This window comes from Prinia subflava, chromosome 4 (assembly GCF_021018805.1).
Source record: "Prinia subflava isolate CZ2003 ecotype Zambia chromosome 4, Cam_Psub_1.2, whole genome shotgun sequence".
NCBI lineage: Eukaryota > Metazoa > Chordata > Aves > Passeriformes > Cisticolidae > Prinia > Prinia subflava.
This window is the reverse complement of record NC_086250.1, coordinates 28,549,697-28,575,982: the sequence shown is the minus strand read 5'-3', so window position 1 is coordinate 28,575,982 and position 26,286 is coordinate 28,549,697. Positions and strand designations below refer to the sequence as shown.

The 26,286-nt window shown below is 40.0% G+C and overlaps 1 protein-coding gene and 1 long non-coding RNA gene across 3 annotated transcripts in view; one reads left to right on the top strand and one right to left on the bottom strand.

Moving 5' to 3' along the window:
- VEZT (vezatin, adherens junctions transmembrane protein) overlaps positions 1 to 26,286 on the top strand; it is a 70,028-nt gene that overhangs the window by 12,377 nt on the left and 31,365 nt on the right. The window contains exons 2-6 of one of the 2 annotated variants that reach the window (XM_063396300.1): positions 3,707 to 3,841; positions 9,036 to 9,125; positions 11,253 to 11,428; positions 13,849 to 14,124; positions 20,325 to 20,462. In XM_063396300.1, coding sequence (XP_063252370.1) covers positions 3,707 to 3,841; positions 9,036 to 9,125; positions 11,253 to 11,428; positions 13,849 to 14,124; positions 20,325 to 20,462 — 815 coding nt within the window. Of the gene's footprint in view, positions 1 to 3,706; positions 3,842 to 9,035; positions 9,126 to 11,252; positions 11,429 to 13,848; positions 14,125 to 20,312; positions 20,463 to 26,286 lie in introns of both variants that reach the window. The other variant, XM_063396301.1, reaches the window with a different exon arrangement.
- Positions 14,508 to 26,286, bottom strand: part of LOC134550049 (uncharacterized) — a 59,969-nt gene continuing 48,190 nt past the window's right edge. Inside the window, exons 4-5 of the long non-coding RNA XR_010080239.1 lie at positions 18,246 to 18,371; positions 14,508 to 15,670 (exon numbers count right to left, since the gene is read on the bottom strand). This is a non-coding gene — a long non-coding RNA (uncharacterized LOC134550049). The remainder of the gene's footprint in view (positions 15,671 to 18,245; positions 18,372 to 26,286) is intronic.

Sequence of the window (26,286 nt, the reverse complement as noted above, 5' to 3'; positions counted from 1 at the left end):
AACTTCCTGGTGTGTCCTGATTTTCTTGAAATAAAAGTGTAGATTTATATCACATGCAGAAATGGAGAAGCTGTTGGGCTTTTTTTTAGTTTTTAATGTTGGACTGTTGTAAAAAGGAATGTATGAATTCTGGGCAAAAAAAAATTGGGAGGAAACAGGGCAGAGGCCTCCTATTTTCCCCAACAAATAAGTATATATTTTTAATATTATCATGATATTTGCAGGTGAAAGCAGCTGAGCCTAGCAGTGCTGATGAACAACAGCATGAGTTGAAACCAAGGAATTTTTCTCACAGTTAGAAGTGCATGTTCAAGAATTTGTGCATGTTTGCCATCTTCTTTATGGGAAAGAAGGCTTTTAGGAGTGAGAGGTTTGGGTAAGGATCTAAGCTAAAAAGTCAGAGCTATAATCTGTGATACATAAGATACACTATAGATTTAATTATTGCTTTTAGAGCTTTGTAAGGATTAAACATGCTTTGTAAGCATTAAGTGTAGTACTTCTGTCTCTTGTACTGAAACACACTATACAAAAAAGGATCTTTTAATGGTATCACATTGCAATTGTGTAGTTGCATAATTAGTAATTTTATGATTCCTTGATAATATTGGAAATTCTGTATGAATGTCCACACATAAAATTTACCATTTGACTTTTAAAAATTGCTTTAATGGATTTTCTAGACATTACTTACATGTCATGGGACATATTATCTATAGATTGGTGGAGACATCTTCCATTTTTTCCTTTTTGATTGTAGGCAACTGTGAGTTATACAGACCACACAGCTTTGCAAGTGACAGGCTTGTTAGGCAGTAGGAAATGAAATACAATAAATAAATAAATAGTGTGGGTTTATGTTAGCATAGACTAATGTATGCATGCCATCTGTGGTATTTCTAATAGCAGTGTAATCTTCAGATTTTTCTAAGCAAAATGTGAAGTTGCCTGTGCTACACAAGAGACCTCACTCTTAATGGAAGATTTTTGTGATTCGTTTGTTAGGATTCTTAATAATCTAATTTCAGAAGGGCCTCAACCCTATTCTTTTTCATTGCTTTCTTTACCCACATCTTGCATGCTTCTAATTGATTCAGAAAGGGGAACAATGCTGGTTTTACTTACATAAGGAATTTTAGTCACAGCATAGTTCTTGGTCACTGAAGTTTATAAAAATACAGGATTTTTCCAATATGCAAGTAAGTTCTGCTAATAATATTTCAGAAAGAATGCGATAGTCAAAGCATGGAGAGCCAAAGAAATCTGTTAGAGGAAGATTTGGTAGCCTGAGTACTTTCTGAGAAACTGAAAGAGAAAACCCATTATCTACTTAAAGGAATAGCATTCACATTAAATTTTAATTAATTTTCATTTCCTAAGCTAAGAGTCAGAAAACTGATTTCCAGTTCTGAACAGGGATAAAAAAGTGTAAATTTACCCATTACCAGACCATGTAAAAGCCTTCTAAGAGTTAGTCAGAAGGGTGGCTAGTAAGGTGCCCATATTCTACCTTAGTTACAAGAACAAATAAAATCATTCCTCCTAGTTAGGGGCTGAAATTTCACTAATATTTGAAGAGATGGTGTATTTTTTACTGTTTCTGTAGAGTAGAAAATCTACTAATTACAGTTAGATGGAAGGTTGTGACATAACTAGGTAACCAGTAAAAGGGAAGAATTTGGCATTCTTACATGTGTGCTGTATTTCACTTACTAGTGATAGCTTTCAGGATTTTAGATGATTCAGTTTTCAGTGGATAGTGTCTGTCTCTACCTCTCATTCTCCTTCCTTCACCCATTTTTATGAGGAAATGGAACTAATCTAAACAACAATAGACAAGTTTTCTTGATCAACTTTTAAAAAATTATCTAATCATGGACCCCAAAGAAAGGTGGACCCTGAGATAATTGTAGAAAAAGTCCTTAGTATTTTTGGGTTACTTTTCCAGCTGTCTGTGTGTTGGTGAGTGCCAATAAAGTACAAGAATAGTCATGTGCCGTATGATGGCTGCCCTTGCTCGTGGCAAGTATGGTCAAGATGATGGTCAGGTTTGCCAAGAGCCTAGATATGATTTCCTTGAAGTTCTGCCTGGAGTGAGCCTTATAACTATGATTTTTGAAGAAAACATTCTCTGTTCACTCACTGCTTTGTCTGTGTCTTCATCTAAATGGGGAAAATCCCATGCTACGCTAGAAGTTCTGGTGTGGAGGTGTTCAGGTTGTTCCAGTTGTGTTGGCAGTGCACAGCCTGGCTCTGTATGAAAGGTGTTTTAAGAAGACAAGGTTATGCATCTCCATGCATATTCTCAGTTTTGTCCTGAAGTTATTAGGTGAATTTAACAGTGTCTTAAATAGAACAAGTATTCCAGTCTATTACGTGTTCTCTTCCATTTTAATTAAGGAATTCCGGTAAAATAGCATGTTCTACTTAGAGAGAAACAGCCGGTCCAGAACAGCACAGTTTAATTAGAGCTGGATGCATTTTGAAAAAGTACTCAGCCATGGAAGAAGGGTCCTTGGAAAAAACACAGGACTGCGTTGTCACCCTGGAAATATTCTCACAAGGAAATGAGTCATTAACCTATCTGAATGTTTTGCACAATCATTGTCATTGTGGGTGAGTGTGATTGTCTGTACCTGTGAGTTGTAGGAATATTTAAGTTTCAGGTAATGACTGGATGCTGAATCTGTTGTGAGTAACTGAAACAGAGTAAACACAAGTATGATTTTGCATGCTTTAAATAGATAAGAGGGATTAAAATAGCACTTTGGTGGTAGGGTTAACAAAATTCCTAAAGGTAACAAGTTAATTTGCTCAGCTGGTATGAATGGTGGCTTCCAGGTTTTATTCCATGGCAGGCAGTCATTGGAGATTCAGCTGTGTTGGTACATGGTCAGTCAGGTGGGCCCTTCACAGCTTGCACCAGCAAGTTAATGATAGTCACTGTAACAGTGGTGGGTGTTCTGTTGGTGGTTATTTCTGCAGACCTCCACAACTGTGCATCATTTACTGTAAAGTTTTTACTTTTTATATACAGTATTGTGGTTGATAGTATGTGAAATTAAGATGTTGATTTTTTTTTATGCAGTTGGTTAGAGTTTGCATACTGTCATTAATAAAAATTTTTAGGGGTCAAAATCAATTCCTGTCTAACTAGGCTGTATCAGATGGATTGCTGAGAGTTTCTCTTCAAAAGTTTCTCTTTACATGTCCTGAGTAGAACTTGAGTTATCCTAGGTGTTGTTTTCCTCAAATGCATCCTAGATACTGGCATATATGTAGTTGTAAACTGAAAAATAAGAGTTAAGTAAATCTAGATACCTGGTGCAGATGACAAGAAGAAATTTCACAGATCTGTATAGATAAATATCTAATCACTCTAAATATCACTATTCTCTGGTGATCAGAACTCCATACTTTATCTGTTTTATTAAGGACTGTTTGTAAATCATGCGTTTTGCCAGCAATTTTAAGAAGTTGAGTTGGTTTTTTTGTTTGTGTGCTGTGGGATTATTTTTTTTTTTAAGCCAGAATACTAATACCATCCTTGGAGACAGCGGAAGTTTTTTCCATTTTTTTTTCCCATTTCTCAGTCTATTCATTGCTGGTTGCGTGGTTGCTGAATTCACAGTGCGGTTTGTGGGAAACACGGAATGATTTTTAACATTTTTTCCCCTCCCTTTTCTTTTTATAACTCCCTTTTCAGAATTCTCCACTGTACCAATATCTGCAGGATTTGGGACACACAGATTTTGAAGTATGTTCCTCGGTGTCACATAAGGCAGAGCAATGTGCAGCAGCAGAGAGCCAAAGGGAGCAGACTGTGCGTGCTGCCCAGAAGGTGAGCACTCTCCTGTTGCTGAGTATTTGTCTTCTCACAAGAAAACTGCATTGCCTCACAAATAGGAGAAATCAGAACAGAGAGAAATCACTTCCTGTATTTAAAAAAAACAAAGGCAAAATCCCCCAGACAATGAACCTCAGCCCGTTACCGTATCTGGAAGTTGTGGTTAATCAGTATGGTTTGGAGTGTTTCTTTGCACTTACATAAGCTAGGGAAGCAAGAAGCTTTGATAAGTAATTTTTTGAGTGTTGAAAATTATCTTATATAGTGGATCTTATTATGTTAGCTTAGCATGACATTCTGGGAATAGAACCTGTAATTTTCTAGAACAGAATATTTATAGTTTCCAGCCCTTCCCAGGCATTCAGTTGCTAAGTATAGCTTTGTCTGTGACAAAACATATTAAGAAAGAGGATTTCTGGGAAGTAGAAAGGCAGTAACCAATCTGAATGAGATACTTGATGCGGATAGCTATTGCATTTCTAATGATTGCTTCTATCACTGGTCACAAAGCAAGGCAGAATTTAAATTAGGATTTAAATTTTTCTTTATTTTGAGCTACCTTTAAAAGTGTTCATTGAAAATATTAGGTCTACTGCTTCTGCTTTTCAGAATTGTCAGCTGGCACTTACCATAACCCTCTGGAAACCAGCTGAAAATATGTTTTCTCTTTAAAGCTAATGGCTGTTTTGTGGTATGTTTACACTGAAGATACCTATTCTGACTTAGTGTAGGAAGACTTTGATTAAGTATTTATTTGTGTATTTATTTATGTGTTAAATGTTAACATTTGTTCACTGGTAATTAAAAACTAGGATGACATTTCACTGGTTGATACTCTGTTACTGTGAAGTAATGCATGGACTGTCACTACATTATTTTGCACAGTTACTTCTGTGGCAGTCAGAAAATCAGTATGATATTATGTTTGTGTATATAATTTTCACAGAATTTTATACAAGAGCACTGAGAGGTTAAGAACCTCAAAAGTATTAAGATATACTTCTTTTAAAAACCTCAGGTATTCTGTTTTTTCCCCTCCCTTTCCTTCAAGCATTTTACACTTCATCTTGTTGTGCTGGCAGCAATTCCTCTAGTACTGTGTCAGATGCAGAAGTCATTTTTCATGGTTTGCCTTGCAACTTGAAGGGAGTGGGTGTGTGAAATCAGGCTGTCCATTTCTTACAAACACTAGGTGATGTTCACATTGTCTCATCTCTGTCTAGACAAGGATACATAGTGGAAATGAGGGAGAAACCTGTGTGTAATTTTTAGTGATAAATTGCCATAGGTTTTTCCTGCTGCAAGTCCAGTACCAGCTGGAAGAGTTAACACTTTTTTTTGTAATCTGATGTCAGAAAGTCTGGTTTTGTCATTTGATTTCTGTGTCCCATTTTGGTAGGTGTCTCAATAGGAAATAAAATGAGGGAGAGGCAGCTGGCCACACATTTAGAAAAAATAGACTGGATTTAGGAGGACCTGAGGCTTTGTTGCAACTTTTTTATGACATACAGACAAATAATTTGCATTCCTATCCAGTCATTTCCTCAGTTTTACATGAGACTGTTACCATTTCCCTTCTTTTGGCCTTCACTGGTCTAGTCTACTGAAATGATAAAAAGTCTGGAAAATAAATGGTTTCTGACTTCTAAATATGTACCAACCCACAATCCTAATATAAAATGATCTTCCTTGAGGCTTGATGTAACTATGATTACAGGGAGCAGATGCTGTTCCACACTGAGTGATCCCCCGTATGAGTATATCACTTCCCTTCTGTTCTGAAAATCAAGTTCCCAAATGCCTTAAACACTTTATTCAAATAAAAATGTAAAAGGCAGAGTATTGCTTTCTCTTTGAGTTGAGATGGTTTCCTTCTCTTGTGTTCAGTAAGTGGGAATCCTGTGCAGCTGAAAGCAGGTGACACACAGCAAGAATGTGGCATGGCGAAGGTCTACTTTGGGATCTTCAGGGACTGAAAAAACAAATCTGGGAAGAAGAAGAGGTTCCTAGTGACTGATACAAATATTTCTGTTGTGTCTAGCTAGCTTGTCCTGCCAGGCAGAGCGCATGGTTCAGGCATAAGGAAAGGCACAGGCATCAATTGAATTTGAAGCACATTTTAAATACTTCTTGGGACGTGTGGTTTTGGTTGTGGATTTTTGGCCTTTTTTTTTTGATTGGAATATGGTGTTAATAAACATTGAGTTAAAAAGCTGTAAAGGTGTTTTAAGGTTGTGTTCTGGGAGCTGATGAAATGCTAAGCTCTCATCTGAAGGATTATTGAGATGTGATTTAGCATAGTAATTGTAGATGCCACATTCTTGGCTGTGCCAGTCTGTGGAGAAAGTTACAGCTAAAGTCCTGGTCTCATGATCACTTGATACTCAAAAGCACTGCTAGTAAGACCTCCTAGACTTGTTTTCTGGAATTAAATCCCATTTGGGTAATTCTGCTTGATCTATTCAGAATTTATCACTTCCCATTTACATCTTTACTTTCTCAGCCATTTTTCTAGACTGCTGTGCATATCTGAATGTTTAAATTGATTATACTGTCCCACCTTGTCCCACCTTAGATATGATATTTTGTCATTAGAGCAGAGCTGGTGCTGGAGGCAGCTTCTGAGGATTGTGTTGGGGTAGCCCTCAGTAGGTGTGCAGGTGCCCTGATGTGCATGGCAGAGGGACCAGTCCTTTGCCTTTGTCTAGGTCTCCCACCCACTTGATGCAAGCTATTCGGTGTGTAGCATTATCTTCTTCTGAAGAATTTCTCTACAGAAGAGAAATAGTTCTTAGAATTCTTTTTTAGATTCAAATTAATTTACCTAAAATGTGCATGTATTATGCTAATATTTTTTTAAATGTTCTGAGTTATGCATCTTTGAGATGCAGAGAATTTGACTGAGTGTTGTTCTAAAGCTGTAAGAATACTCCAGAAGCATTGGCACCATGACCTGACTTGTGTGTTGGTAAAAGTAGTTTTACTTGTCAGTAACACTCCCCATGGGAAGGCAAACTGTGAGACACTGTTCCAAGGATGTGAATAATTCAGTGTGTTGCTGTACTCTATTGGGTCACAACCCACAGGCAAGTGGGTTGTCTTGTTTTGTATTTTCAAGCACTGACTTGCCTGTTGAGTGTTTATGCAAGCTTGGGTCTTTATTTTTAAACTAGACCATGGGGAATAAACGAAAAGATTGCTTATGTAGCACACTGGGGTTTTTTTTCAGTAACTCCACAGTCTAGTTTAGTAAGCTGGTAGCAGTTTAAAGCTATCCTTGGTGTAGATTTAAATGTTCATTATAAAAGTCCAAAGACTTACAAAGGCTAAGCAGTTGAAAATGATAGGATTCAAGAGGCATAGTCTTAAATTAAATGGATGACTCTTTCTGTACCCTGCTTTCAGTGTACAGGGAACAGTACTGTTCAGTGAAATACCTGTTGGAAATTCAAATGTGGAGCAGGGCCTTTGTTAATTTAATTCAATTTTCTGCAAATTGTAATTAGAAAATGTTATTTATTTTTGCACCATTCTACAAGAAACTTGAAGGATAATCTAGTGCTGCAGTTAGTGACATTCTTCTGACTTATGTCATTGCCCTTGAGCAACATCAACATACAATCACTTGGATTTATTCCATAGTCTTAAGTGTGAATTGCTGGGATGGCTCCTCCTAACAAGCCACAATGATGTCAGTGTTTCGGGAAGAGCTATCATTATGAGATCCCTGTTACTGGTTTACCTCTTCACTGACCTAGAAACACTTCCTTGTGGCATAGATCTCAAAATCTAACTGGTCACAAACAGATGAGACATTTGTAAAGAAAAGTTTCAGTTAGATTACTTACATGGGCACCAAAATAAGTTATTTCAAAAACTGTGGAAGCATAGGGGCTTTATGGTGGCAGTTCCTGGTGTTAAGGCTGTTCTGCCCTGGCTTGCTGCACTGGTGGCACTGCCTTTCAGAGGGCTGCCAGGCTGGTCACAGGTTAACTACAAAACTCTGAGCTCCTCTTGCTTGGGTTTGTTCTTCTATTTCCCACCTTGTAGCTGGGGGAAAACCAAGAAAAAAACAAACAAGAGGAGAATAAAAAACGAAAAACAACCTGAACAAGAGGGAGAAACAGAAGCTGTCACCTTTTATACATTGAGCTATTACAATCTGTATGGTATGACAAACATTACAATATGTATGTTTTATTATTTTGAAGTAGTATGCCACAAAATGTAAGCACTTCACAATTAATTCTTTTTTGACATACATTTTATTTGATCGTGTTACATGTCAGCAGTCTGAAGATTGAGACAGGGCCTCAGAATTCATGAAATATATATAAGTAAATATTTTGAAAAATACTTCCTGTCAGTTCAGTCTGAGGAAAATAGATAGAATGTTGTGTCAAAAGCTGCTTTTTTTTTTTTTTTAATTGAATGGCTGCAGACTGAAGCAAAACCATGCATCTATTCAGTTATAATCTGTCATGCACCTTGTTTTAGGAAGATACGAGAGCAGAATGTGTGATGACTGAGAGGGAGTCCTCTATTAGTGGCATCTGAAGTTATGTTTATGGCTCAGACAGAAGTGTGGATTTAGGTTGTGTGGGAAGCAGCACAGACACAAAGTACCTGGCAGCACACACAGTGGTGTGGACAGGGAGTTTCTGGGTCATTTCTTCTTCTTACCATCACTCTCCCTGTCTCTGTTTACAACTATGCTGGAGTCTTGTGCTCAAGCTGCAGTGGGCAGCTGAGGAGAGATCGTCCCTGTTCTGGTCTTTCACTTTTCTAAAGCCTGTCAGTCATTTAACCTTTGGGTTTTTATCCCCCAGGAGAGAGAAAATCTTTCGTATCAATGCAGTATCTGCCAGCTTGAGATCAATCTAATCTTAGCTGGAGTTATTTTTAACAGAACAACATAACAATCTATTATGCTCCAAATAGGTGGGGTTACTGAAGACTTTATTTTATTCTCTTGTTCACAAGCAAACTGACGGGAAGCAGATGTTCTCTTAGGGTACTCTGAAGTTAGGCCAGACACAGTAAGTGAAACTTCCTTACAGGTACTTGGGTCTGAGTTAACAAGAAAATCAAATGCAGAAATAAAGGCTTTGTCTGCTGTTATTTATTTAATTTTGGCTTTGGTTTTTGTTGGGTTTTTTTTAATTGGAGTAATTTCTGTTCCTTTCAGCAAGGCATCCTGTCAAAACTAGTTGAATTTTTTAGAATCTGGTTTCCTTTTCCACAATATAAGAAAAACAATGACATACTTCACCGACTGGTAAGTGATCACTTTTTTTATTTTTCCATTTCCTTTCCTAATCCACAGGTCTTCCTCTCCTCTGTATCTCATCCTCTGAACAACATCTTTGGTCTGTATTGTTGATTTTGGCTCTAAGAGTATTACTTATTCTTTAGATAATACTAATTCTGCTTTTCAGTTACTGTGCCTAAGTGGGCACAAAAGGACAGGAGCAGCATCAGTAGCCATGTTGAAGATGTTCAAAATTTGGAAGATAATAAAATATGTGAGAAATTAAAGAAATTCTTGAAAGCTGAAATGAGTTTAATTGCAGTGTAGTACCCCTTTGGTGGAAGGCAGTGGGGAGATGCTGACTGAGAAAATCCACATGTAGCCTAGTGCCTTGTAGAGACCACCTGAGACAGAAGGTTGTAGAGCTTGAGCTGAGTATTGCTTCACCCTCCATTTCAGCTTGTTAGCTCAGGCACAGCACCCCACAGTGCAGCTGTACTGGCCCTGGACCCATCCTGCCTTCTTTGTTTCAACACTGCTCTCTACAGGGCTGCTGCTTTTGGGAAAGGCAAAGCAAACTTTGTTTGCTCCTTGTCTGCAGCACTGCTTTCCAGTCTGGGCTTGTCTCAGATCTGCTTTGACTTGTACCTAGCTCCTTCATGCTCCTAGCATGACTTGCAAATGTCACTTTAGTCAGACAGGTCCAGAATCTAGAATTCTGATTTATTTTTCTACTATGATGTAGGGATGGTGTCTTCAAATGGAGCTTCAATAGAAAATGTTGAGCAACATGAGAAGTTAGAATTTTCCATTTCACAGAGTTCTGCTATATCTCAGTTCTCCTTTAACTCACGAGAACAAAATTTCCTCTGAAAATCTCTCATTACTGATCTTTGATTGACTTTTTTTCTTCCTCCCTCTTCCCCTATGAATTGAGGGTATTTTCTTAACAGTGATTTTTAGCCTTACTTTCTTGAGATGGAGGCATAAGCGAAGAACATGGGAAACATGTTTGTCCTGCTGCATACTACAGTAGAGTACTGAAGTGACACAGGATGCATCGGAGGAGGGCAGAGTTTCCTCTTGCACACAGTCCTGAAACAAATGTTTTCCATTAAAAGTAGAATGAAAGTTATCTGAGGTGACATCTGTGCATGGAATTAAATTTCTAAACTAACTATCTTATGGTTTCATAAAGAATCTCATTCTGTCAGTGACAGAATGAAACAGATTTTGTACTGTGAAATGTCACACTTGTGTTAAAGCTTCTATTAGAGACTTTTCAGAAATACTCTCTTTTCCCTCTTGTAATTAGCTAGATGCAGGGATGCACATGTTCAGTGTTTGTTGGGTTTTGTTATGACATTCTTAACTTGAAGGAATTATGGTTTGGTGCAGTATGCAAATGAAAATTTCAGAGGGCTTCTCTGATGGTTGTATTTGTCTTCATGAGCTGCATGCTTGTCTTGAAGAGCTCTCGTTGGGGAAAAAGTAGCAAATGCTTATGGCACCAAATTCTCAAGTAACTCCCTAAATTGTGCCTGAGTTTTAGCAGGTGTGAGGTCTTTGGAGCCCCATGCTGTTTCATGTTTGGATTGAGTTCCCTTGGGAAAGGTGCAGAATCCTGCAGGAGGGTACTCCACTGCCTTGGCTTGGAGCTTGGATCCAGTGCACTGACCCTATTGTTACTAAGTGTCCTACAAGTGACTTTTTGTTGACTAATTAGCAATATCTTTCTTTCTAAGTTTTGTTTGTTTGTTAATGATAGAAATGATGTCATGACATTTTTTTAAAAGTATTTTCTGGGTTTTTTTAATGATCTAATAAATTCAGTACTTCTCTTATTCTTAGGCAAATATATTGGCATACTCTGTGGCCTGTTTCCAGTTAGCATCTAGGTCAGATCACAGAGTCAGTGTGATGTATCCTGCAAGCCTGAACTGTTAGGTAGTGTATGAGCTTTTAGTTAAACAACTTTAATTAAAAAACTAGCTATTTGTGATATATCTGAAACATTCCTGTGCTCTGGGAATAGATTGTTGTCAGTAAAGTAGAGTGTGTGGGTGTTTTCCTTGTTGTGCTAACTTAATTTTAAGAATTTGCATATTCTTTATTAATGCCTGTTTTTTCTGCTGCCCATTTGTATGTGGTAAGGATGTTGGATTTCGATTTGACACGCTCCGTACCATCCTGCAACAGGAAGTTCTGCTGCAGGAGGATGTGGAACTGATTGAATTCCTTGACCCCAGTATCCTGTCTGCAGGGCAGTGTAAGCAACAGGAAAACAGACAGCTTCCAACGCTACGCTCCCTAGCAACTCCTAATATTTGGTATTGTATTGAGGATATCTACCATTATAGTCACTGAGAAACAAGCAAAAAATATATTGTGCATTCTTGATATAAAATGCAACATTAAAGTAACTATACTTTTTCTCATGTCCATGGGTCTTTATTCTACTAGTCCCCAGATTTTTGTATAAGCATGTTTTTTTCATTGGGTGTTTTATTGAAAGAGTGAATTTTAATCTGAGGTAACTACATGAACATGAATGAATACTCCCTAACTAATATATTCTATAAGGAAGACCTAACACAGTTGATTAATTCATTAATTTCTGAAGCTATACAGAGGTGATTTTGGTAATGAGATGTGATTGTGAAAAGTGTTTATTTTGGTGTGGTCTCTATAGAATATGTTGTTGGTTGGTGGGGGGAGGTGAGGTGGGATGTGCAATTAATTTTCAAACATAGACTGTCGGAAGAACAAACTGCAGAATACTTCAATAAGATACATTGAATCTTGTGAAATTTACTCAAGAATACTGAAGGAGCTGACTGCAGCAGTATCTGAACAGCTACCACCTCTATTTAAAAAATAACGCCAGTGGTTGTTCTGACAGTGTCTTGCTTGAAATGTGGTAATCAGTAGAAAAAAAGTTGCACAGTATGGGCCAGTGCTATTTTCTCATATATACACTAAAATTATTATAGAGTCACACCTCAGCTGTTTAAGTTATGTCATCATTGATGCTCTCTGTCAAACAAGAGAACTTTTGAACCAGATTTTTCTAGTCCTAGCATTACTCAGTTTCTTTAAGTTTCAGTTGATAAAGTACACTGACAAAATTTGTGAATGTTGTTCACCTTCCAGATGACACTAAGTTTGTGTTTCCATAGACCAGAGTTCAACAGTAGCTCGGAGAAATGCCTTGAAAACAATAGAAAATTCATTTAAGACAAAAGTTTAATGCTGCACTTGGGAAGGAAAAGTTGAGTTCATGAACACCAAGTGGTGAATAATTGGGTATGCAGTACTACTCCAGGAAAGGATCTGCATATCTCTGGGATGGAATAGTGTTATGATATGTAGAAGGTTGGGATCAGTCATCGTTTGTTCAGTTCAGAAAAGGGAACCATATGAGGAAGAATAATGGAATTAATCTGCCAATGATTCAAATTGGGACTTGGGGGAAATCTTTTGAGCTCTAAGGATACTTAGGAGTTGGAATAGCCACGGAATGGATTGTGGAGTCTCCATTTTCATCTCTGGTCTGTCCATGATGATCTGGGTTAACCAACCAGGAGTTTAAAATGAACAAAGTGAGCTGTTAAATCCCTTCTTGTCTTTCATTGTTATGATTTGATTTATTTTGTGTGTGGGACTTTATTTTTAATGTACCAAGGAAGTTAGAGACTGTGTGTCTGTCCTTTTAGAGGTAGTTACATATTTGGAGTATTTTAATGGACCTTTACTGAAGCCTATCAATAGCCAGTACTCCTAAAGAATTAACACTTGTAAAGCTGGTTGAAATTTGACCACAAAACTGTCCAGGAAATAGAAACCCAGAGATTGTGCCTTATTTTAGAAATGGAAAAATATTCCATGTGAATACATCCAAACCTAAATGCAGGATACACAGCTTTAAGGGATGAAGGAAAAAATGTCTTTCATTGAACAGCTTCTGGAAAAGTATCATTGCAATGCACCTTGAAGCTGATATCCCATCCACCTCTCTAAAGATTGTGATTATTTTACAAAACCATGTAATAATTCATATGAAATGCAGTGTATTTTCTAGCAGTTATTTATGTTGAAGTTCTAGAGAGGAAAGTAACAACTTTATAAACTTTTTAAATGTCTTTGAGAAATAAGTGAGATACTAGGAACTCTATTCTTTAAGGATTTTCAAAAGGTGCCAAATTATTTTAAGTGATTATGCAAGCTATCTTTATAAAATTGTGTTAGAAACCAGTGGTGCATTGATGTCCAAGTTAAATGAGTCAGACTCTAGAAAAAATACAGCTGGCACTAATTGAGGGATTTGCTACCAAAAGAAACATGCCCTTCTCTACTGTACTCTTGAACCTGGAAGTACAGATACTACAGTTGCTACACGCCCTGGCTTAAAACGCTGAGTTGTCAGGATTTTTCTTTTTTTAATTTTCTTTTCTATTTTATTTAAGTCATACTTGTAAGAGAAACTGACTTTTCAAAGTGGTACATTACTCCTATTCATGTTGTAAAAAAGCTGAAGAAAGGTTTCCTTAGAGTGCAGCAGCCAAGTAATATCATGTGTGTATTCACCTAAACCCGTCACAAGGAGTTTTCAGTGTTTACAGCTCCCTTCAGGACCTACATAAAAGCCCCACAGTAAGATGTTGTAATCTCAGCTGTAACAGCAGACTCGGTAATTTTGCCACTTGTTTGCCCTCAGTAACTGTGGCTGGTGGTATGTGTCTGTTTGCAGGGATGTCTCGCTGTTCCTTGCCTTTGTAAGTGCACTGCTTATGTGTCCTTCGTGGTGGAAGGAGTCCTCATGGCTGCTGTGCGGACCCCTGCTGCTCCTCTATGCGGCCTTTAGAGTGTGGGGCACGTGGAGAACAGCCAAGCTGCAAATGTCCCTGCGAAAATCCTGTATCCAGCTGGAAGAAACCGTGGCCAGCAGCCGAGCCTTCACTAACCTCGTCAGGAAAGCGCTACGACTCATTCAGGAGACCGAAGTGATTTCCAGAGGATTTACCCTGTGAGTCTGTATTTCACCTTATTCAACACACAGATCCATTCAAACCAGCTGTCGTCTAAAATTGTCTTGTTACACTGTCTCCCATAACAAGTGGAGTTACTGAAAAACATAATACTTCAAGGTTTTAATTTATGTGAAATAGTATAATTACTATTCATACTAAAAGTATGAATTCTAACAACGCAGTGTTAAAACCCTGCATCCTGAAGGTGAATTAAGTCTCACAAAACTCATATGCCTTTGAATATCCTGCATTGCTATTGATGAAATATACAAACAAATAGACTTAGAACTAAGTTAACTGTTTTGGAGAGTCATTTAGAGAGCTTTTTTACCTTATATTATTAAATTATGTAAATAAAACAATCTGCAAGTAACTGCTCATATTTTAGAAAACAGGACATGAAAAACCATTCTATTTTTATCTAACAAATATGTCTTAAGTAGTGAGAACACAGTAATCAGCAAAAAAATCAAACATCATTTCTCACCTCAAGTAAAGTTAACATTAGTCTTTTTTTCTTGCATACAGTTGTTGAAACATGTAGATTCTTAAATTATTTACTGTTGAATTTGCCTCTTCCACTTAAGGGATGCAGAAGTGTTTCTGATTATTTAGCTCTTGTAGCTATTTGATAAGTTTCACCGATTTGCTATATGAAAGGACATCAGAAAGTCTTCAGTGTATGCAGTGATTCCAAAGCCCACAGGCCTGTTCCTATGCACTCTCATTGCCGTGGATGCGTTTGCATTGTAACCACCTGTCTTGGTTTGAAAGACAGGTATCTGCTAGGAAGGGGGCAGGACCTCCCTAGAGATGGAGAATTCAAATCCCCTCCCTCCAAATTATCCTAATTTAAAAAATTAAAGGGGCTTTCAGACAGAGGTATGGGGATAGGAATAACAGTTCTTTACTAGTATATATGACAAAAAAACAAACAAACAACAACTACAGCATTAATAATAAACAGAACCAGGAACCTTGATGGCTTTCTTTCACAAAAAACGCCCGGGGCAGTTTGATCTCAGTGCCCCTGCAGGGCTCCGAGAGGCCGAGCTGGAAGGGAGGAAAGTCCCGGGCTGGTGGATGAGATGAGGAGCTCTGCGCTGGCAGCTGGAGCAGCAGGGGTGTCCCGGCAGGGCTGGGCAGGGCAGGGCTACAGAGTAGCAGGGGAACCTCAAAGTTCCGAGGAAGCAGCAGCGGTGGGGGGAGGCTGGAGAAAGCGAGCTCAGGATTCCCGGGTACAGGAGCAGATGACGGTAGATTTCCCAGGACGAGACAGAGGCAGAGTGATGGCCATGAACTCTTCCTGCAACGGGGGGCAGCTTGAGCGTCCTCCTCAATGCTGAGAGCAAGAGTGAGCTCCCCTCCCCCAGATCTGTCTTTTTACCTTTCCCAAAGCTCATCATCTCTCCCCTCTGAGGGACACTCCCAGGGACTCATAAACAATAGGTGTAGCCTTGTGCTGCCATGTCCTTCAAGTACTCCCTTTTGTTCTGATTAAGTAGTCATTAAGGCTTCTTGGAAACTTATGGGAAAAAAAATCTGTAAGTGGAAAAAGAAAAAAAAACAAATCTAACCCCCAACACCACCTATGACGAATCCCTATGTGTGCCAATTCCACTCAAGGCTAAAGGAGGTGGGAAACACCAACACCTGAAATACAGTTAACTTTCTAAAAAAAAGTAAAAGTTCCCTTGCGGGCAACAAGGTGTTTATCTGTGCCAGACCAACTATTCTACATTCAGACACATGTTCTTACATGCAAGTGTGCAACTTTAGACTTAAAATTCTGAATTTTTAGCTAGAATTCTTCAGTGTACTTCACTGAAGAAATGTTTCATTGTTCCTTTGGAATGCATAAGCACGTCTTCAGTCTGCCTAGCTATGCGGTTTTTGTTTTGGTCTGGATTTTTGCTGAAGAAGCATAAACTTGAGCAATAAGCTGCCTTATCTTTGCAAATGCATTCTTAACAGAAATTGTTGTTTGGGCTTGTCCAAATTACAGATTAGAAAAACATTTGGATTTTTGCCCAAGTTTAAGCAAATGAACTTGTGGTCAATGTCTAAATTGCTGCTGCCTTGTTCTTTTACTAAATATCTTAGATAACAGATTAACAAAAAACAGACTGGTCTTTAAGCTGATGCTTGATCTAATAGCTTCTTTACTTGAAACTTTGGCAAGCTTTTCAAAAGACTTTGGTATATGGATGGAGTGGGAGAAGTCTGACTGTGCCAGGATCCTCACTGGAATAAATGTACAGTATAAAGAAGTCAGTACTGTACAAGTTTTGGGTTGGTTTAGCCTAGAGGAAGTTCTAACTCCAGAGTGTCCTTTTCTGCATCCCTATATGCAAGAGATGCTGCTGTACAGGGCAGTGTGAAATTCTTTGTTTTGCATACCTCTTTGAGTAGGATCCAAAATGCTAGTTTTCCCGGGTTTTTTTTCCTAGAATTTTCTACAGTAAACCTAAGCAGAACAAAGTTTAGTATGATCTCCTGTAGTAAGGTTATCAAAATCTTAGTGCTTATTCAGAAAGAGTCTCATGGCAATTGAAATGGTTGCATTTGAAAAGTTACTGAGTATACTCTTGTGCTGACATCCTTGAAGGACTGAGATTTCAATCAGGTACAGCATCATGGTCAGTGTTACATGTGCAGCTGTTTTAAGGCACTGCTAACTCAGCATAGTTTGGCCTCTGTGTTGACCATATTGTGAGTGGAAAGGTACTGAAGCTGTCATTCAAATAGTACCAAGTTCAGACTTTGACTGGTTGTACTTAGCTAAACTCTGACAGGGCAAGTCCAGCTCTGCAGCTTTGGCCTGAAGCTCCTTGTGCTCCTCTGCTGTTTTCCTCCCCATGACATCATCCATTGCTGTTCCCATAGACTAATTTACACATCCATTGAAATATCTATGGCTTTGCTTTCTTCCAGCCTATTTGCCCCTTATTAATTGATACTGGACTGTCTCTGTAAATGGTATGTTATTACTGATGAGGTTTGGTCAGTTCTCTATAGTTTAAGTGGTTTACCACTGTGTGGTAGTGAATTGCTGTACACAAATAGAGAGTCAAACATCCTTTTGCCTTCATTCTCCCACCCAGTAAAACTGACTGCAGCCACATAGATCAGGAACTAAGAACTTGAGCAGGGAGCTTGGATTAGATGGCCTGCAGTGGTCCCTCCAATCTCAGCTATTCTGTGATTCTGTAATCCTGTCAGGCTTCTCTTACATTAGCTGCTCTCAAAGACAATTTGATATTCTGATTCCAGCATAGCCTTTGGAAGTGTTTATCGCTCTGTTGGAATTTCAGGTGTGTCTGTGTGACACCAGCTCTGTGATGCAGAGATGGCCAAGACCTCACCTGGGTAGCCTGAGTTACAGAAATTGAGGAGCAAAGGTAGAGCAGTGCTCTACTCAGGCAGAAGGGCAGTATTTCTGTCTAATTGCTTCATTTGCAATTAGCCAAATGAAGCCTGATCACAGGTTGCAGCCTGGAATTTCTGGAGGGTAATGAAAGTATGCCCATTGTCTTGCACATCATAAAACAAGAACTGAAAGAATACATAATGAAAGGCTGCAGCAGTAAGCAGCAAGTGTTTATTCCCTTGCTTGTCACCAAAATAATTAACTTCTTTTTACTGTATTTTAAACTAGAATTAACTGTTGAATGAACTTAATATATATGGATGTATATTAGTATCTTTAAAGAACTGCAGTAATATATTTTTATTAATATATTTATATAAACTTGTTAAAAGTTGAAAGCCAATTAAAAATTTGGCTTGTAAAATTAATGAAGAAATATTTTGTTGCTCTATACAGTAAAATCGGTTTGGAGCTGTCGGAAAGGGGAAATTCACCCTTAAACTTTCTTTGCTTCTTGCTTCTTGTGGCTGATATGCAAAGCTGATAACATTTTGATAACATGTAAATCCAATTAAAATACATAGAGGATAAGAGAGAGACTTTTTACAGGGATGTGTAGTGATAAGGCAAGGGGGAATGGCTTTAAACTGAAACAGGGCAGGTTTAGATTAGATATTAGGACAAACATTCTTGACTCTGAGGGTGGTAGGACACAGGAACAGATTGTTCAGAGAAGTGGTGACTTACCCATCTCTGGAAGTGTTCAGGGCCTGGCTGGATAGGGTTTTGAAGAGCCTGATGGAAGGTGTCCTTGCCCATGGCCGGAGATTTGCAATTAGAGCATCTTCATGTTCCCTTCCAACCCAAACCATTCTGTGAAGATAAATGGAACACTGGGAATTTAGGGATATGACAGGCCGTACAGAAAGACGTATAATAGATTCTCTGAATCTTAATTACTAGAATAAAGGAGAATTTTTTTATAAAAAGCACTGAAACAATCCATTCCAGAAGGAAAGCAGATTGTTTTGCTGAATACTGGCAGTACATGCTGTGCATGAGTTACACTATATTTGTTCTCTATAGGAGTTGGAAAAGTCTTCATCACTGTAGTAGAACGTACATCTCTGTCTCTTTTTTTATGGCAGAAGAATTCTGCTCCTTTTCTTTGAGCTTGCTTCTGACAACTCACATGGCTTGAGTCTACAAACTGATGTGGGAGTTTACACATGAACACTTCCAGTTGTTACTTTCAGAAGCTAGGGAAAGGTTAGAGATTGGCATGTACTGCATTACATGCTGTGTACCCTAGTGAAAGATACAGCAAGGTTTGCCTTTTAAATTTACATTTAGAAATAGAAATGAACACTGTTTTTATTTTTTTAGATTTTAAATTAGTTTATGAGATGTTATATAAACCATTTCACTAACACATAATTTAGAATGGTATGCAGATATTTTATATTGTATTTCAGCTAGCAAATTCAATATATGGCAATATTTGGCATGAATCTGCTTGTGTTAATGGTGTTAAACATACTGATACATGATTCCAGCCTTGCTCTCTGGGTGGGCTGCTCTGGTTTTCATATTTGATAGTGAAGGCCACAAGCTATTTCCCCTCCCAGTCAATGTGCAGCACAGTCCAGCTAAGCACATGGAGTAGGGTTGACATTTCCCCAGCAGAGTTAGTCTGCTGACTTGGTCAGCTTTTTAGTCAGATGGACTACAGAAATAGTTACCATGCAGCAATCCACCTCAGGCTTACCAGGTACCCTGTATGCTTTTCCCTTTTAAGAGAGTGCACATGAAATCACCTCTTCACAGTGCCCTGGGAAAGATGACAGCAGAAGCAGGCTTCCAGTCCCCAAACAATTAATCACAACTCATTGTCCTGTTGTCCAGACTACGTTCATTCCTGAGTTGATTCTAGTAGAAGCAGTCCCAGCAAGGAGAGTGCACCTAGGCTATTTCCGGAGTCTCAGTCACTGGTTTGACATGAGATTGTACATGAAGAGTTATAGCTGAAGCTTAAAGTTCCACAGAGCTGTTCAGTGTTCACTCAGTTCACAATTCATTTGATTTCCAGATGAAGCAATTTGTTACAGTGCTAAAGCCAATCTGAGATATATTTTAATAGGCAAATGTCATCATTTCTTTTAAATCGTATATTGACCTGAATAGCCAGAAACCAAATGTATTTTCCAGTATGCTTGTGTGGTGTATACATTTCATGTGTTCGCCTGTCAAGACTCTCATAAATACAGCTGCCATTCATTGCATGGTGATAAAATCTATGTCATTTCTCAAATAATATTTCTCTTCACCTAGAAGACTTCCTGCATCAGGAAGGTTAAAAGAATATAGTGTTTTGCATGAAAAGCTATGCACTGGCACCTTTTTTCTGCAAAAATTAATGAAAAAATAAATTTGGATATAAAGAGGTATATGTTTAAAAACATGTTTATTAAAACTTCCAAAGCTGACGGTGGGCTTGTAATAGTTTTGTATCCTGATTGATATGATGTTGTGTATGTCTACAATTAACGTACCATTTTGGAAAATTTTAGAGAAAATAAATGTGCTCAGGAGTCTTGCCACAGCTCAGATGAGAATAGATTAAGGGTATTTACTGAGGAATCCTGGCTGCTGTCTGAAATTTCGATTAAATATATCGATGTGATCAGGTTTTTTTAGTCTCATAGGTAATGATTTGGAAAAGCTTTCTAAATAATGAAATAGGAAAACTGATGTACTGTTCTTTAAAAATACTTTAGGACATCTGTACAGTTGTATCACATTTTACTTTTCAAGTTTGCTTGACAGGGTCAGTGCCGCTTGCCCATTTAATAAAGCTGGACAGCATCCTAGCCAGCAGCTGCTCGGCCTCCGGAAAGCCGTGTACCGATCCGTCCGAGCCAACGTCCGAGCTGCAAGACTGGCTACTCTGTACATGCTGAAAAAATATCCTTTCTGTCAGAACCACCAGTTCAGGCACTCAGTGTTGCCTACCTGCAGCTGAGCCAATGCTTGGAGTCAGGATGTCTACAAACATACACTATCTAATTATGTATCTAAACAAGGGAAAGAAGAGGTAGCTTAGTAAATTTGGGCTTCATTTTTTTTGGAACATGCTTAAAATTTCCCTTTTTGCTGTGCAGTGTGAGATAAGATTCAATGCACTGAAAACACTGTATCATTATTGACACCCATGCTTAGGGTGTCAATAATGATGTGTTTCAGAGCCCTTCAAGATTTTGTTTTATAACTCCTGTTAGCCCAAAATATCCCTTGCACCAAAATATCCTGTTTTCTGATCAATACAGTCTTTCACTTGACATCCCTGTGTTCAAAGGTAAGTTGGTTTTCTCCTACCAGAATTAACTGCAGCAATTTAAGCTTTTATGTTCTCAAATATATTAGAAGGAGATCCGTCTGATGAACCTGTGACAGCGAATTAAAAATTTTAGGTCACAGCTTTATTCATGGTGATACAAACTGCATAAACTTGATATATTATCATTCTCACTTCTATTCAGTAGAACTAGAAGTTCAGCAATATGCTTGTGGCTAGTGGACCCTCTTTTAGTTATATAGCTGCCTTCAGTGAGTACATTTAAATAATTTTGCCCTAATTAAAATTTGTTCCCATGTAGAAGAGAAAATATGCAGTCATATTTTAGCCTTATACCAGGCAGTTGTGTCAAACTTGGTAGACCAGTAATTTAATGAGATGGAAACTCATATTGCTTACATTTTGTGTGGAGGGAAGTTGGGTACTAGGGAAGCTACTTAGCATTTTCTTACACCATTCTTGCTCTGATATGTTTGTCAGCAAGAGTGTATTGCTCAAAATCACAGAACAAAATGCCACAGAAGAGAGTATTTCTCTTTTAATTCAGAATCTAAGGTTATAGCAGGATGCAATGGCTGAAAGCCTGAACTAGAAATTAGGCACTTTAGGTTAAGTATTTACAGGATGTCGTGCAGACCAGTTCAAAAGCTCTCTGCACTGTCCCCCTCTGAATAGTGTGGTAACTCAGGCAGTGCTTCCCTCGGCATGCTAGCTGCTTCATACTTTTATTCTTAAGAGCCTTGTGGGTTCTGCATCATGGGAATCTGATGTAATTGTATACAAGCTGGATGGAGGAAATCCTGTAACTTATGTTACTGGCTGGTGTCAATAACCTCCTCCTCCTGCAGAATGGTCTGATACTCCATCTCCCTTGAACTCTTTTGATAGGTGGGACCTGGGCATTGGACCGCATAAACTTAAAAAGCTTGGATTTTGATGTGGAGTGATATTCTTTGCTGTCAAGGCATAAAGTTATTTTTTTATTAGTGATGAAACCAGACATTGGATAGTAATATTTTAAACGGAGCAGTATCTTACCCCATTAGAATGGAATGCATATAAATGCATTCTATGTCTTTGAGATGCACCGAGCACAGGGAAACTTGCAAATTTCCCATAGTAAATCTAGTAAAAACTTGTTCCTTCTCCGCTCTAAAGGTTTAGTTACTGCATCATGAGCTGTTAGAAAAACAGATACCTTTAACTAGGGAGAGGGAAAGTTCATACAAGAAAACAAGTAAGCTAAACAAAAAGTAGTACCTTCTTGAGATTATAAAAGTCTAAATTGCCATGCTGAAAGGTATGAGTAGAAACACTTGGGCATTCTTTAGTGCTTCTTCCTTGACCAGCCAGTTCATCACATTCTTAGCTCAGCCCTGGTGAGCAGGCAAGAATTTTGTAAAAGAGCAGCTTGGATTTCCCAGGTATCCTGTGAGGCCTTCCTGTTAGGTCTTTAGATGGGAATTTTGAAGACTAAAGTATGAATGTTAAATTGGTAGATACAGGGATATATTAGCATTCTTGTTTTTCTGTAGGAAAAGAAGAGTGTCTAACCTGATAGAGGTTAGACAATCACTGTACGGGGATTTTATTCTGGATTTGACAGTTCATTATTCAGTAGCATTGCCTTCTCTTCTTTCAAGCTAATAAGGTGTGTAAGTTAAACAGATGAATGAAATATTTTCACAGAGACATAGAAAAATTTAACTAATCTAAGATAGCCAGGCTTTTAGTATTTTGGCTTTAACAGAAGGCATTAAGGCTAAAAATACTTCTAGATCAAAGTGCACTAAGGAAGTGTGTTCCTGTATATAATGGTGTGTATATGTTTAAACTTTATAAATGTTTGATCCTTAGGATACTAATGGGGGCATGGGATCAGTTCTCTGCTTTCATCTGTCAGATAGAAATGGGAGTGGAAGGGCTGCAGTGGAGGAGGGCAAGGCAGGAGGTGCAGAAAGCCACTGGGAATCCCTGGCTGAGACACAGTATGGGTAAGTGGCTCCTTGGTCAAACCTCGCATTTGAGATGTTGCCTGAAATTTAATTTTAGCATGACTTAGGAATCCATGTGTGTCCAAACTGCTTTTTATAGTGTGCATACTGTTGGAAATGCCATGTTGCAGAAAAAGGCTAACAAGGAGTACAAGTGGTCTCTAAGATGAGTGGTCTTGAAGGGTTTTGACCTGACTGTTCAATTTCTGATGGAGTTACTATCCTTATCCTGTGTGCTCCCTCTGCTGGGCATGCTGTCAGGTTAGAGTAGACACCATTTATGTGAGGCAGCTGCTGGTGGCAACAGGAATATTCTGATCCTAATTAATGTCCATTGCAAGGTTTTGCCTGAACACTTAATAGGCTTCTTCCTTTCTGCACATTAGGGATAAAGGAGGAAGAAATGTGGTTTTTTAGATCCTGCACACTTTGCTTTACTGTGGCCGAGTTTCTCAGGTATCGTGGGCATGATATGCTCACAGATACCATTTGAGCTATTCCAGACTAGGCCAAACTAGGCCTCAGGCCTGGGCCTAGTAGGCCGCGGAACGTTCCGAGTACGTAGTGGCAGATAACCTTATCTCCTGCTACGTATGTGTTAAGGTATGGCCACTCGCAGCATGGAGGTAATGGCACTAGATCTCCGTAGCCACCTTAATCCTAGATTGCTTACATACTCCTGTATGCTCACTGCCTATCACAATGCACCTGCTACTGTAAACTATCTGCTCTGTACTTAACCGGCCATCTCGCGAAATAAAGCGGAGTTCGTGCTGGAAACCATACTGGTTTGGTCTCACGTTACTCTAGTCCCCAGTCTTTCCAGGGTTCAACAACAGTGGCGCCCGAACCTTAGAGACAGAGCCCTGGATTTTAATGAAATATAGAGCTTCGATGCTGTGTATTAATTAGCTTCAATGCTGTGGATTATTTAGCTTCAATGCTGTTAATTAATTAGCTTAAATGCTGGAAGCCCTCGCTTGATTTTGGACGTGTGTGTGTCGCTTGCGATCTACCGTCCGGAATTCCGAGGCAGGCTGGGGAGCGTCGGCTGATTGGTTTGATTAGAAAGCGACAGTGCCACCTGCTGTCAGTGGAAAGAAGGTAAGAGCAGCGGCGCGGATGGATTCACTCACGGAACGCGACTATATAGCTGCCACGCAGCTGTTAGCGTCCATTGTCTCGAAACGGGGCGAAAAGATCAGAGATTCTGATATCAATCAGCTGGCCCAATGGGCTAAAAAGAAGGGAAAGTTACAGCAGCCCTCGCTTTTGTTTAGCGAGACAGAATGGAAGGAGATCGGAGATTTACTGTGGGACTCGGTAGTTTCACAGGGAAAAGACGCAAAACTCTGTTCGGAGTTAGGCGTCACGTGGAAGAAAATTATAAATACGCTACAAACCTTTGCCGCGGAGCGCAGAGCTGCCCAAGCCGCGATTTCCGCATTGGAGAGAACGGCCCCTTGCTCTCCTGAACCGGAGACCGTTCCTTCCCAAGCGGAAGAGCGGAAAAAAGTATCCAGAGTTGCGAGATTTTTCGGAATTAATTCCACGCATCCGGTGAAAGGGAATGCGGCCCCCCTCTGTTCCTCCCTCCGTGATGTGGTAGACGTAGCCAGCCATGCGGTTGAGAGACCGAGCGAGAGGCCGGAAGTGTCCTTGCCGCGGTTCGGCGAGAATGGCGTGGGGGAGGAGACGAGCCAGCCGCCAGACCCGAGGGGCGTGGCGAAAGAGGAGGCAGGCGGGACCGGCAGCGGCGCAGGGCGGGCACAAGTGACGCAGCAAGGAGGCGGACTCAGAGGCGGTGCCACCGGCGGAGCGGAGCCAAACCCCTCCCCACCGGAACAGGAGCTGACGTCAGCTGCCCACATGACAAAAACAAAAACAGAGAACATGGCGGCGCCCATGACCGGATCGGACAACGCGAGTTCGATTCAACCTGAGATCCCTGCGCCCCCACAGCCTGCATCAGTGGGACCCGCCACCCATCCACGAGCGTCTCACTGTCCTCTGCCAGAATCTGACTCGGAGGAGGAAGCTTTGGACTTGGATAACAGCTGTGCGACGCAAACGCCGGAAAAGCCGCAGAGGTCAACGGAGCTGCAGCAAATTATAGCAGAGCTTGCTAAGCTCTCTAACCGGCAAAGTCAGCTGGAACAAAGGACATTTGAATTATCCAAAACATTCCCGCAGAAACCATGTACCATACAACCTCTGTCATCATTACAGAGCCAGCAGGCGTTGCCATCCAATGCCCAGCAGATGGCGCTGCCTGCCAACCAATCTGATCCGCTGCTGAACCGCTGGGCTGAAGTTAAAAAACATGCCATCCTCGATAAGGACTTTGACGCAGCCAATGTTATAGCGTGCCCTGTGGTGATTGAGCAGAACGTTGCCAGGTGGCAACCGCATGAATGGAAAGTACTGCAATCTGCAAAGCAGACAGTTAGTCAGTATGGAATTCGTGCGGAAGCTTCCAAAAGTATTATACAATACATCTTCACTGCTGATCTCTTGTGCCCTGCTGACAGTTCTAACATTGCAGCACTTCTGCTCACGCCATCTCAGTTTCTCATTTTTGAAAGAGAGTGGAGACGCCTGGCAACCGAGGAAGCCAACAGGCATCAAATAGTGGGAGATCCATTTTATGGGATTCAGCCGGACATGCTGACGGGCCAAGGAGCCTATGCCACGACGAATGTACAGCTGACTTTTCCCATCGAAATCCATCAACTCTCCCAGTCACTAGCCTACAGAGCTTTGCTGTTGGTGCCAGACAAAAAGAAGCCTCCATCCTATGCCAACGTCAAACAGGGAGCCACCGAATCGTTTGCTCAATTTATAGATCGTCTTTCTACGGCATTGAGGGATGCCCCAGATTTGCCTGACGAGGTGCGAGACCACCTGTTTCGTTCTCTGGCATTTGAGAACGCCAGCGCACGCATGAAAACCATTCTGGCCTCCCTCCCTCAAGGCTGTGGCGTGGACGAAATGTTGGTGAGAGCAGCGAGAGCAGAACAGTCCAACCAAACAGCAGCTTTCACAGCGGCAATGCAAAATGCAATGCAGCAACAGGGACATGTTATCGCAGCTGCATTGACGGGAAAGCCCTTCAACCGTTTTACTAACAAAAAATCAGCGGCAAAGTCCCAGTGCATCCGCTGCGGTGAAATGGGTCATTTCAGGCGGACCTGCCAAAAGCCTGTTTGGTGTCAACACTGCAATGTGGACACTCATGCCACAGAGGTCTGCAGGAAACAGGGAAACTTCACGGCCAGCGCGCCGAGGCAGCGCGCCAAGACACAAATCAGTGCCTCAACCCACCAGACCCCAAAAAAGAGTCATTGAGACAGACCAGACCTGCTGCGTGGAGAAGTGTTGGTGTGGACATAACAGCAGCAGAAGAAGTCACCTTGCAAGATAAGGAAGTCACTCTGAT